The 13,925-nt window shown below is 40.1% G+C and overlaps 1 protein-coding gene across 7 annotated transcripts in view; it reads left to right on the top strand.

Moving 5' to 3' along the window:
• Positions 1 to 13,925, top strand: part of LOC128835325 (alpha-1-antitrypsin-like) — a 322,484-nt gene that overhangs the window by 297,233 nt on the left and 11,326 nt on the right. For 6 of the 7 annotated variants that reach the window (XM_054024712.1, XM_054024711.1, XM_054024714.1 and 3 more), the window contains one exon: positions 11,255 to 11,918. In XM_054024712.1, the coding sequence (XP_053880687.1) occupies positions 11,255 to 11,918 (664 nt within the window). Of the gene's footprint in view, positions 1 to 9,167; positions 9,219 to 11,254; positions 11,919 to 13,925 lie in introns of those variants that run through there. The other variant, XM_054024715.1, reaches the window with a different exon arrangement.

The following is a 13,925-nucleotide window of genomic DNA, read 5'->3' as shown; positions in this document are numbered from 1 at the left end:
GCTGAGGCTGTGGATAATGTGGCCAGGCCACCAAATAACAGAAAGCAATGAATACATGCTTATAAGACCAGAGATTTCTTTAGGTATGTATGCACCCTCTTAAGGTATATCTACACTGCAAAAAAGGCATGTTTTTAGCTAGGGTTAAAATAGCATTGAAGACACAGCAACTCGGCTTTTAACTGGAGTTAGCTGTTCAAGTTCAACCTCAGGCTGTCCTATAGTCTTCAACTCTTGCTTCTAACCAAGTTAAAAGCTGAGTTGTCCTGTCTTGACTGCTATTTTGACCCCGGTAGCTAACCCAAGTTAAGAACACACCTTTTTTTTTTTTTTTGCAGTGTACACCTACTCTCTGACTACAGAGGCAGAGTTCTGTGCTTGTATGTTACCACATAATACTGCCAACATGCTGCATGTAGGGATTTATGTCAGGTGGTATCTGTTACAGATGTTGCTTCTCACGTTGTTTTATTTTCCTAGAAAGCTTCCACTTTGAGGTAGATATATGCTTCTCTTGCACACATTTCCCACTTGCAGGCTGTATCCTGTGTTTTGATCTTTTTTCAATCTTCCTTGGCTATGATTTTCCTTCATAATAAGGATCTGTGCAAACCTGCTAATTCTGTGGCATAAACACACTCCTTATACCACAACTGCCAACTGCTTTGTGGTATGTGTGCCAGCTGTGTGCATAGGGATCTGTGATCACCTACCTTAACCTGTTAACCACCGTGATCACTGGCCATATAATGCTTGCTAGTCTGTTGTTGTTTACAGTGATCTGGCATATGACTGTTTTGCTTCACATCTCTGTGACATGACAATTTACAGATATAATTATTTTTACAGCCTTGTAACTGAATGTGATGCTTGTTGGTTAATGGTTGATTTGTGATATATTTTGATTCATAGCATATTTTGATGATTGTCATTGTTCATGCTTCCTTGGGTGGTACTGAAGATTAACAAGTAGTTTAAGGGCAACTTCTTCAAACTACTTCATATTCTTCAAATATAGTGGTATCTGGAGAGATGAACACAGATTGTGTCCATAAGTGTCCTGTTTGTGTGTCTAAATCAAATATCTGGGTTTACAATTTCCCCGTGCTCTTTAAAACTAGTTGATTCACTACAGGTTTCTAAGCAACATGCAATAACAAATTCCTGCATATAAACAGGAGGTGCTTGCTTACTTATTATTATTACCCAATATTCTGTCTAAAGCAAAAAATATTTGTTGTGAAACTTGAGCGCGGGACAAAATATCTGCCAGCATTATTTTGGGGAAAGATTTGTTTTAGTAAGATATTATTGTGAGTTGATTTTTCATTAAGATGTAAATAGCTATTTACTAACAAGTCACAGACACAGATTTATGCTGTGTGCATGTAAGAAAGAAAGACCAGATATATGAAGCTATACTTAAATCATTAAATTATTTAAAGGGAGTTGTACCTCTAAAACACAGTATGACAATTAAGATGTTTTTCCTGTCTTTACAGACAATGTATTATATTAGATGATTTTTTTAAACAAGAACATAAGAACATAAAAACTGCCGTACTGGGTCAGACCAAAGGTCCATTTAGCTCAGTATCCTGTCTGCCGACAGTGGCCAATGCCAAGTGCCCCAGAGGGAGTGAACCTAACAGGTAATGATCAAGTGATCTCTGTCCTGCCCATCTCCATCTCCACCCTCTGACAAACAGAGGCTAGGGACACCATTCCTTACTCATCCTGGCTAATAGCCATTAATGGACTTAACCTCCATAAATTTATCCAGTTCTCTTTTAAATACTGTTATAGTCCTAGCCTTCACAGCCTCCTCAGGCAAGGAGTTCCACAAGTTGACTGTGTGCTGTGTGAAGAAGAACTTCCTTTTATTTTTTTTAAACCTGCTGCCCATTAATTTCATTTGGTGGCCCCTATTTCTTGTATAATGGGAATAAGTAAATAACTTTTCCTTATCTACTTTCTCCACATCACTCATGATTTTATATACCTCTATCATATCCCCCCTTAGTCTCCTCTTTTCCAAGCTGAAAAGTCCTAGCCTCTTTAATCTCTCCTCATATGGGACCCGTTCCAAACCCCTAATCATTTTAGTTGCTCTTCTCTGAACCTTTTCTAATGCCAGTATATCTTTTTTGAGATATACAGGAGAGAGTGAGGGAGCCCCACATCAGAATATCCCATAGCACAATAACTCTCTATAGTTTCTTGCAATATAAGACTTTGTAATTTGAGAGTGGAAGCTATCCTGGCAAGTTGCACACAACAAGAAGTATTTTAAATATGTATATTTTGGAAATGGGTTCCTGTAGGAAAAGAGGGTGAGTGCTATGAGAGGAAATAGATAAGAAAGAAACAAAGGAAAGCGTCAAGGGTGGTCTGGCATGTCAGGGTATTTAGTATTAAATCCCCCATTGTGGAGATTCATGTTGCGCCATAGAGTTGCCAGTGATTTGCTGATGGAGGCTGCTGTTAAAATTCCACAACCAAACTGGAGGGAAGATGGGAGCCATTTTCTGCCTCTGATTCAGCTCGCCCTTACCTATCTCTAACTACTGTTAGATTCTGCTAAGCCCATGTATAAGTGCCTACTCTGCTGTTGGAATGGAATAGCATCTAATTCTGTTTCAAATTTTATTTTATGGGGTTTTATTTTTATGATATTTTTATTCTTTTAGTTTTATTTCATGACATGTCGGCTAATAGTAGTAGTGCATAGTATTCTGTACTTTAATATGCACTATTATTAACATGTTGCAATATGACATAATATAATAATTGACATTTTATTTTTAAAATAATTAAGCAGCTGCTACTTAGTACTGATTGAGACATCTTGTCTAGATCACAGTGTCTCCTGTTGTATTGTAACAAAAAAGTTTAATACTGTCAAGGTGTCAGGTAGAGTGGACATTTGAACCTAGGTCTCTCACATGCAGAATTAGGGCTCTCAGCACTTATTATGGGGTGGAGGGGAACACCACTACCCGTGCCGTTGGCCTAGGATTGCCAATTTTGGTTGGAGGTATTCCTGGAGGTTTAATCACATGACATAATATTTAATTCATGGAGACTCCAGGACAATCCTGGAGGGTTAGCAACCCAACACTGGCACCATCTCTTCCTTGCTTTTTCTCAAGCAACATCTGACCTGGCATAGGTGCCTAACTCCGGAAGAGACTTCATTGCTGTGAGCGGAGATGACATCTCCATGTGACCCAGAGTTAGGTTCCTTTTTCACTTTGAGGGATAGGACACTCTCTCCTCAGCATTTCCTATTGGCTAGCTTGGGCAACTTCCCACACACAGCATGTTGGCTTCTGTGAATGCCGTTCTTAGGAACCTATGCTTGGGCACCTAACTTTGGGCTGTGAATTCTAGTAGGTGCCAGCATGCCCAAAAAGTTAGGTGCTTCAATATTCATTGTTGTAATGCCTAAGTCCCGCTTGTGAATCTAGGTGCTAGTGGGATCTTCAAAGTGCCTAAGCAGATTAGACGCCTAACCTGCTTATGCACTTTTGAAAATCTCACTAGGCACCTATCTGCATCTTTAGGTTCCTAGATACCTTTAAAAACCTGCCTCCCTGAGTGTCTACCTCACTTTTGAAAACGAATTCTCTTTTGAAACTTAGACTCCTAAGTCACTTAGGCCTGATCCACATTTAAAACCTAACTATAGTATTGAGGGGTGTGAAAAATCCACAACCCTGAGAACCTTAGCTATGCCAATGCAACCCCCGATATAAATGCAGCTTGGTTGATGGAGCGATGCTTCCATGAACTTACCTACCATCACTCAGGGAGGTGGAGTTCCTACTGTGGTGGAAAAGCCCCTTTCATTGCTGTAGACTGCATTTATACTATGGGGTTTACTGGCATAGCTACAGAGCCATAGCTATCATGCTGTAGTCCCTGTTGTGTAGACTTGGTCTTAGACACTTTTGGAAATATAACCCCAAGTCGTCTTCTCAAAGTTTGCTCCCTTGAGCTGAGGCATGGGAAAGTTAAGTTTAAGGACTGCTGACAATGCTGCTTCTGTCCCCAGAATGGGTGTTTTGGTAGCCACCGTTTTTCTTTTAGGAAAGTGCAAAAACTGGAATGGTATATTTAGAAGATCTAGAAAGGAAACCCCACTTAGGCTTCCAAATCCTGAGTCTAAACGCTTTAGAATGGGCAGGAGACAGGAATGGAATATGGCATTTTACCCCCTTAATGAATTTAGAAATGTGCATTAATCGTGATTTCAAGTGGAAGATGGAACCACACTATCCTATTATGTGCGAAGGAGGAGCCAGCAAAAGCTGAACTGATCTCAAAACAAAAGCAAGAGATACTGTCTGCCATTTGTATGCTTCATATTGTTTGCATTGGTGTATGGCAGTCTGACTGCTGTCTCCCTGGAACCCACACAAGATAGAAATGTGTAACTCAGGGAAACCATCCCAGTGGGCAAAACTGTAAAGTAAGACTGGGATTTTGGAAGGAGCCTAACGGAGTTTGGCACCTAACTCCCATTGAAAATCCAAGACAAAGTAATTAAAGATGGAAGTTTCTCTATTGACTTCAAAGGGCTTTGGATCAGGTCCCCACTCTACAATAACCAGAATAGGATACTGCAATCTCATAGGAATTTGCAGGCAATGCCTACCAAGTTTGCAACAAACAGCAGCCATGGACATATGAGACCGAATTTCCATGAATGTGATCACGGTGCTTTGCGCTTGCATGAGCTGTTGGTGAATTTACAGTTTGCTATGTGGACTGACAGGAAGCTGTGCATACCCCAATAGGGGTATGATTCGAAGAAAAGCCTTTGAAGTCAACAAAAAAGGTTCCCATTGGCTTCAGTGGACTTTAGATGAGACCCTAGGATGGGATTCAGAACAGCAGCCACCAGCAAAACCCTCAAGAATGTGGATGATTTGAATTCCGCCCCACCCCCACTCCCCAAAACTCCACCTGTTTTAGCAGCTGCTTCTGCAAAGGATCCTTTCATCTTACAGCTGTTGAGCAACTATTGCATTTTTATTCTCTTTCATGCCACAGCCCTCTGATAGGAAACTTTAAAAAAATATGTATAATGGTTGGCTGGTGCGTGGGATACAAGAGAGAGGTGCATGGGGCAGGTTTTGGTCTTGTTAAGCCCTAGAGAAACAAAGCTGTTGGATGTTTTTGTTTTCTTTCTCTGAGACTCGTGCTTCTCTCATTATGGCACTTGGAAATATTTGGTGCCAAATTCAGGTCTGAGCTCCCCCCATGCATTGGAATCAATGGCGTGGAGTGTGGGTGTGTATGGGGAGGTGTAACTGAAAGCAAAATTTGCACCAGATTTTATCTCGGTCCGAAACCTCATAAGTGCCAGAGAAGGGAATGTGCTCACCCAGTGAGCTGCTCATACACATACTCAGCAGATGAATGGCCAACAGAGAAATCATGAGCTGGTACCTGCAGGGTCTATATGTGGACATGCAGTGGGTGGAGACTAGGTGTGTCCAGAGCAATGGCTCTGAAATGAGGAGTACAGAGGTCATTTTCTTGAGGAACCAGTACTTCTGCATGCCAGTCGTGTGCAGCCTTGCCTCCATGGAATGCCCTAAGCTGAGCAACTTTCTCATGGTTAATGCCATTCCTGTACCTCCTTCTGTCTCTGTGTTGGAGTAAGTGACACTGTGCTATGTCTGAAGTACTTTGGAAAGTTGCTGCCAAAAACCTTTTGTGAAACAAATTGATCTAAATCATTTGGGGCAAAGAATGTGGTCCGATGCAACGAGTACAGGATTGAGAGCCAGGATCCGTTTAACCTCCCCGTGCATCAGTTTTCCCATCTGTAATATGGGGATAATGATGCTTTCAATAACTCTCTATAGTTTCTTGCAATATAAGACTATGTAATTTGAGAGTGGAAGCTATCCTGGCAAGTTGCGCACAACAAGAAGTATTTTAAATATTTATATTTTGGAAATGGGTTCCTGTAGGAAAAGAGGCTGAGTGCTAAGGGAGGAAATAGATAAGAAAGAAACAAAGGAAAGCGTCAATGGTGGTCTGGCATGTCAGGGTATTTAGTTTTAAATCCCCCATTGTGGAGATTCGTGTTGTGCCATAGAGTTGCCAGTGATTTGCTGGTGGAGGCTGCTGTTAAAATTCCACAACCAAACTGGAGGGAAGACAGGAGCCATTTTCTGCCTCTGATTCAGCTCGCCCTTAACCTATCTCTAACTACTTCTATAGCATCTCTGACAAATTTGACATCCCTGAGGCTCATGGAGTTACTTCTGAAGAACAAAATGTTACATTATAATGCATCAGAGTGCATCAACTAGCATGTGCACACACCTTGCAAATTACAGAAGCCAAATGCTCTACTTTACTATCAAGAGACTCAGTATATTTTTCCAAGAGAAAGTATACACTGCTCCGGCCACGTGCAGCTTGGTATAAGTTTGCTTGTCAAATCTTGTTGCCTCCCTCTTTAATTATGGTTGTGAGGAAGTGCTTAGGTTTCAATGGGACAAGAAATTAAGAGACTCCTCAATCTCCAGATTAAGAGACTCCTCTGAAATCACAAACATATCTAATGTATTGGGTTTAGCACAGGCTAAGGTGGAACCTTTTTGGTGCCATCTATACAGGAAATTTTGTCAAAATTCCCCACTATTGCTAACACTTGTTCAGTGCCACCGAGTATATCAAAGTGGGGAGTCCGCCCTAGTGTAGACAGTTCTCTTGGAACCCTTCTCAAAGCAGATATAATCAACACAACACTGGTGGCAGTTAGTGGTCCATCTACACTAGAGCTACTATTGCTGCTAGCACTAGTGGGGTTGAACCTAGGTTAGATACAGTGGGAATTTTCAGAAATTTCCCAAGTGTAGACAAGGGCTCAGTGGGAGCACCTTGTTATGCTATTAGCAGCACATCTCTGGCACATACCAGCATAGTCTTGGAATATCAGGTCTCAAAAATTGAATGAAATGGTCAGATTCCCTGTGAATCAGTGTTCCTAGCTATCATCTCTCTAGATTTTAGTATCACGATGGTATATGAGTGTGTTTCTTATTTCCTTATCCCCTGTCCCTGGTCATTGGATTCTGGAGATTATCCCATCTGAAACTCAGATACAGACTTCCAAAGCTGATATGTTAGAGTCAGGAAATTCTCATTCCCAGCATATCAGTATAAATAGCATTGATTTTCTTTTCTTCTCTGGGTGCGTGTGTTTACACAATGTACTGAATGTAGCAGCTTTCCTACTGCAAACACTTTGAGGTGTGGTCAAAGTGGGTTTAAATATAGCTTACTCACTGCCATCACATTGTCATTCATGGCGTCTATATTTAATTTGGTTTACATGCCTTCATCAGAAATCCATCTCGGTACAAGGAAATCTATAGCCCAATTTTAAAAGCCAGTTCTGAGTGAGATTGGTGACATTTACACGAAATAAGAAGCACTGAAAATAAAACCATAAATGGTGTTCCAGGTGAATATACTGTGGCCTTGTGGGATTTAGATTAATCACATATGAATCAGCTTTGTATCCAAGAAAGCTTTCTATTTCTCAGTCCTTGGTTCAAAAAGCCATTTATATTTCCCTTTAAGGGGTTAATTCTGCAAGGCACTGAGTACCTGCTGTGTGGTGCTAATCACCTTCAACTCTCATTGATCCAGTCACCTCCAATTCAATGGGTGTTGAAGATGCCTGGCATTTCACAGGTCAGGCCTTAACCTAGTGTTTATATAGTCCTTAGAAAATGTTATCTGATTATTATTATTAATTATTTGTACCACCGACGTACCTAGTGTCCCCAGCTGGGATCAGAGCCCCATTGTACTATGCTTTGTGCATATGCATAGTCAGAAATGGTCCCTGCCCTGAAGAGATTACTTTCACCCCTGCTTGTCGCCCATTCCCAGCTTCTGGTTAACAGAGGCTAGGGACACCATCCCTGTCCATCCTGGCTAATAGCCATTGATGGACCTGTCCTCCATGAATTTATTTAGTTCTTTTTTGAACCCTGTTATAGTCTTGGCCTTCACAACATCCTCTGGCAAGGAATTCCACAGGGTGACTGTGCGTTGTGTGAAAAAATACTTCCTTTTGTTTGTTTTAAACCTGCTGCCTATTAATTTCATTTGGTGAACCCTAGTTCTTGTGTTATGAGAAGGAGAAAATAACACTTCCTTTTTTACTTTCTCCACACCAGTCATGGTTTTATAGACCTCTATATTATCCCCCCCCTTAGTTGTCTTTTTTCCAAGCTGAAAAATCCCAGTCTTATTAATCTCTCCTCATATGGCAGCCATTCCATACCCCTAATCATTTTTGTTGCCCTTTTCTGAACCTTTTCCAATTCCAAACCTTTTCTAAAGGCTGTTCTGTTTGGCACCTAGATTCCCATGGTCCCTGAGGACCATTCTTATAACTGGGAACCAGCTGAATGCAGCGTCATAACCCCTTTCATCTGGCTACCTGCCCCCTATGTGGTATGGAACCCCTATACCAACCCAGCGCTATCAGAGGAGTTCTCCATTCCAGGGGGGTGGGGAGGTATCTTCAAGTGGTTCTTTATGCTGGGTTTATGGCTGCTTTGTACCAATGCCTTGGCAGGACCGAGGATCTTGCTAAATGGTTTAAGCCCTGCTCCAACTAGAACCAAATCAGAGTTTTGCCATTGACATCAACTGGAGCAAGATCATGCCCAATGTACAGTGAACCCACACAACTTCGAATTGTCCCTGTAGATTAAATAGAGCAAACATTATCCTTATGGCATATTGGTTGAAGCACTTAAAGAATTGTTACAAACCTCATTCAAGGTATTGGATGTAACCTGTTATTTTTGATGGCTCCTTTTGTTTAAACAGAGATGGGAGATTTCAACAATTGAGGTTAGGATGGGTGGTTGATGTAAATATTTAAGTGGTTTGAGGGAAACCAGTTCAAAACATCAAGGAGAGTTAGACAATCTTGAGTAATATAAACAGTCACATGTGGGACAAGCATATTCAACAAAATTAGGTGTCCAGTAAAACTAGTTTCACCACTGCTTGCTCTGCCTCATCTCTGAAATTGAGTTCTGAGTCATGGCCCTTAGCTGATGTAATTAGAATTTACTAGCGGGTGCCTTGCTGTATGTTCAGCAGCATAAACAACAGAGCAAGGAGCAGTGTGGACCTGGAGAACACAAGACTCTGTTGATTGCACTGTAAGTAATGTTTTTTCCCTTGAAGAATTATAATCCATGTTCCCTGTGCTACATGCAGGTTGGTTCATGGATAATCAGTTGTGGAATTATTCCATCCACACGCTGGTTGCTTTTGTTCAATCTCAACCTTTTTAAAAAAAATCTGCGCTACAGAACCTCTTTGTATGGAATAGCTCCTTTCAGATAAATTGTATCTCCAAATGTTTTAAGTAGTTAAATAATACAAGAGTCATGGTACCAAATGTCACATGTGGCATAAAGAGATTGTATAGTGAATACATTAAAGTGTTATGCCGCAAGTCCAAGGCAGAGGGAGAGAGAAAAGGGAGGCTGATGTAAGTAGGAAAAGATATGATTTAACGTGAGACTTCGAGAGAGGGAGAGAGAGCTGATGAGGCAGAGGATTACTCAAAGGCTTCTGGAGATTGCAGCGCTGGGTAGAGAAGGTTCTTGCACCAGCATTAGAGGAAGTGCCTGGAGGCAGAGTCTGGAAAAGCAGACTGAGAGAGAGAAGCTGGAGTAAGCCTGAAATGCTGTAAGATCAATTAGGACAAATTTAAATGTGTTGCTGACAAGACAGAGGAGTCATGGTGGGTTTGCTATAGGTGTACCTCCTAGCATTCTGAGCTGGCTGGATTTTGGAGAACTGGGGCTTTGATGAAATATGGTGGAGGAAAATGCCATGGGCAAGGTGAGAATTGATGGAGGCAATCAAATTAAGTCAAAGAGAGGTACCCAGTTCCCATTGAACGTCAACATTGGACACATAACTAACTCCCTTTGAAAATCCCAGACACTATGTATGTTCATTCAGGGTATTTTATTTTAAAAACATATCCCCTGGATGGAGTGGCTACTGGGCATATTGGGTTTATATATAAGCAAGACTGTTATTTACTTTTTATTTGGTCTGTTGACCAAAACCCAGACACCAAATACTAGCACAGTTTGTGCCCAATTATGTCATTTCAGTATTTAAAGATGCTGTTACCACAGGTACATTGACACTGACAATTCCCACCCACTTTGGAAAACCCTCTCCTGTTGTTTTGGTTGCTACTGTCCTTTTCCATTGGTTCTATTTATTCAGAGTTCCACTATTTGTAATTTCTCAAGATTTTTCCAGTTCAGCATCATCACCTCCACTATCAGCATCACACTTTCCTCCCTTTTTTATGATCTCTAGGATCTCCTCAGTTCTCCGTGATTTTTCAAAAATAATTGTCATTGGTTTGGTACATTCATTAACAATTCCCCTAACACTTTGGTATGCACATCACCTGGACTTGTTGATATGTATATATACACATTTTCTGTGTATTCCCTTACCTATTTGTGTTTTACCAATTGCTACAGTATATTCACTAAGGTTTTAATAGGTATTAACTGCCCAGAGCAATTTTTTTTCTGCTGTTAATTACAGATTTTTTAAAAAACTTGTTCACCCGTTATGGAACCATAATAATTTTTCACCCATTCCTCATACATTAGTGGATCTATTTTCTCTCTGGTGTATGTATTTCCCCTCAACACACTTGAGATTGAGCGAAGGCATTCTTTGTTCCCCTTTTGCTACCATTAATACTGCTTTCTTTCTGCCTTATCTTCACCTGCAAAATTTAACTGAATATTCTTTGACTCCCTCCCCCTTTCTGTTGCACACCAAATTTCTTTTAACCCTCGGTCCCTCATTGAAAAATGCAAACAAATGGGGAATGACTGATTTCAAATGAATTCTAGTCTTCTGCACCTTAATTATGGCGTCTTTTAAGATACTTCAGTCTTCTTCCACATTCATGGATTTTAACATTTCTTCTTTCACAATTCAGTAATATCCCAAAATTTGTTTCCTTGAAATATATTATTGCTAGTACTCGGAACCATTTTGTCACTGTATTGAATTCAAATAGCCTGTGGTCACTGCTTCCATGCCTCCTCCATAGTATGTTCAGGTTCTTAAACAATTCCTTCCTGTTGGTGAGCATATGTTGAAAATTATTAAGATTTGTAGACCAAATATGTTTTTTTTCTTACAGAATCTTAGAAAAATGAAGTCAATCTTTTACCTGTGTTTTTTGATTGCTGGGATTCATGCTGATATACCTTGCCAACAGAATTCTAGCAACAACAGTCCTGAAAATTACCACGGTGGAAACAGAAACCAAGTAGGGCCAGCAAACGAAAATATGCTGGGTCATAAAGTAGGGAGAAGCATTTGTCAGTTTGCATTTTATTTTTATAAGGAGGCTTCTTCTCAGAGAAACAACAGGAATGTGATCTTTTCTCCCATAAGCATCTCCACTGCCTTTGCAATGCTGACCCTGGGTGCTAAATCAGAGACACTGCAACAGATTCTTAGAGTGTTCCACTTTAAACCAAATGAGATCCAGCAAAGAGAGATACATGAAGGTTTCTGTCAGCTCATGCAATCACTAAACCACCAGAATGCTAACTTCCAGCTGGATATGGGGAATGTCCTGTTTGTGAAAGACCAGCTGAAACTGCAGCAGCAATTTTTAAATGATCTAAAAAACTTTTACAGTGGAGAAGCTTTCCCAGAAAACTTCAAGAATGTCAGACCAACTCAGCAGAAGATCAATAATTACATAGAGAAAAAAACACATGGGAAAATTATCAACCTACTCAATAATCTGGATCCAGTTACTGAAATTCTTCTTCTTAGTTATATTTACCTTAAAGGTAAGACAAAATCATAGGACTCTCGCCTCAGGTCATTTGGCTATCCTTGTGCCAACTCTAGGCTTCACCACTCCCTTTGGAGTACTATTTTTGGAGGGGGAATCACAACCTGCTTCACGATTGGCCTTTTATTCACAGTGTTAATTATGAATAGAGTTGGTCAACACATTTTCATTGAAAATAATTTTCTGATTGAAAGTGTTGCCTGTTTTTTTAACAAAATTTTGGTGATTCCCCCACCCCCCATTTTCTGATCAAAGCCAGAGCTGATAAAAAAATAGTAAAAAATATCATTTTTTTTCCGATGAAAGGGTATGTAAAATATACATTCACGCAGGTACCAAATTCAGGAGAGCATCCCTGTTTAACAAAATACTTAATCATATACATAGGACCCACTGAAGTCAGTAGGACTCATTGTTTAAGTGCTTTCCTGAATTGGCACCCTTGATAAATGCTATGAAAATTTCTGATAAGCAGGTTTAGAGTGCTGTTTGCAAAATGCTGTAAGATACCTAAACAACTTATTGAGTGGAAAATTCTTTATTCTGTCCCAGCAACAGCAAACAGCATAGAGGCAGGTATATAACAGAACTTCTGCTTCTCCTTAAAGCCCACCTCTTTGTAACTAAGATAACGGATTACACCTTTTATCAAATTCTGAAACCTGACCAGAGCCCCCAGTTGTGCAAGTGTTTGCACATGTGAGTCTCTTTACTCACACAAGTTGTCTTGACTTCTAAATTTTGAAATTAATTAAAAAAAAAGAAAAATGTCAGTGAAGTTTTTGGTTTGTAACCAGCTATTGAGCTGGTCAAAGTTTTTCAAATGTCAACCCACTCCTCAAAAAAACCATTTCCCCTTTGTTTTTCAATTACATCTATGCATTTGTGTAAATCTTTGAAGGATTAGCTGTAGAGTGGTAAAACTAGTTTGAATCTAGTTCAATTGATTCACTTGAAAGGCTGCCATAAAAAAGATGGAATAAAGTTGTTCTGTCTTGCCACAGAGGGCAGGACAAGAGGCAATGGATTCAAAGTACTGTTTAGCAGTTTAGATTAAGTCTCAGGAAATATTTCCTAACTGTAGAACAGTTGGACAATGGAACAGATTGCCTTGGAAGGGTGTGGAAGTTTCTTCACTGGAGATTTTCAAAAGGAGGCTGGATAGCCATTTGTCTTGGATGGTTTAGATCGGGGTAGGCAATCTATGGCATGCGTGTCGAAGGCGGCACACGAGCTGATTTTCAGTGGCACTCACACTGCCCAGGTCCTGGGGGCTCTGCATTTTAATTTAATTTTAAATTAAGCTTCTTAAACATTTTAAAAACCTTATTTACTTTACATACAACAATAGTTTAGTTATATATTACAGACTTATAGAAAGAGACCTTCTAAAAACATTACAATGTTTTACTGGCACGCAAAACCTTAAATTAGAGTGAATAAATGAAGACTTGGCACACCACTTCTGAAAGGTTGCCGACCCCTGGTTTAGACACAACAAATCCTGCATCTTGGCAGGGGGTTAGATTAGATGACCCTTATGGACTCTTCTAACTCTATGATTCTATTTTTCTTTGATCTTCCACATCCATGTCCCTCTTCCTCACTCCATCAAGGAAGGCTAGTTTCTATCTGTCCCTCTCTAATTTCAAGATCTTTACTCATCTCCCAAATAGCATTTTCAAGACAGGCTTTTAGTTAGCATGTATCAGGCTTTCCTTCCAGTCTTAACAGTGGACCGAAAAAAAAAAGTGTGGATTCTGTCCACCCTGAAAATGAAACCACTATGGAAGTATAATAATAAGAGGAAAATATTCACTGAAAATAATATAGGAATTAAAACCTTCTACATCGCACATATGAAGGTACAGCTGTCACATATGTTTTAAAATGGATATTTGTTTAAAAGTAGAGATGCCCCTAGCCACAATGTTCAAGTCCATATCTGAACGAGTTCCCAGCACCCCCAGTATTTTGCGTGTGTAGATCTTGTCTTCCACTT

The sequence above is a fragment of the Malaclemys terrapin genome, chromosome 4 (genome assembly GCF_027887155.1).
Source record: "Malaclemys terrapin pileata isolate rMalTer1 chromosome 4, rMalTer1.hap1, whole genome shotgun sequence".
NCBI lineage: Eukaryota > Metazoa > Chordata > Testudines > Emydidae > Malaclemys > Malaclemys terrapin.
This window is presented reverse-complemented; position numbering and strand designations above follow the sequence as displayed.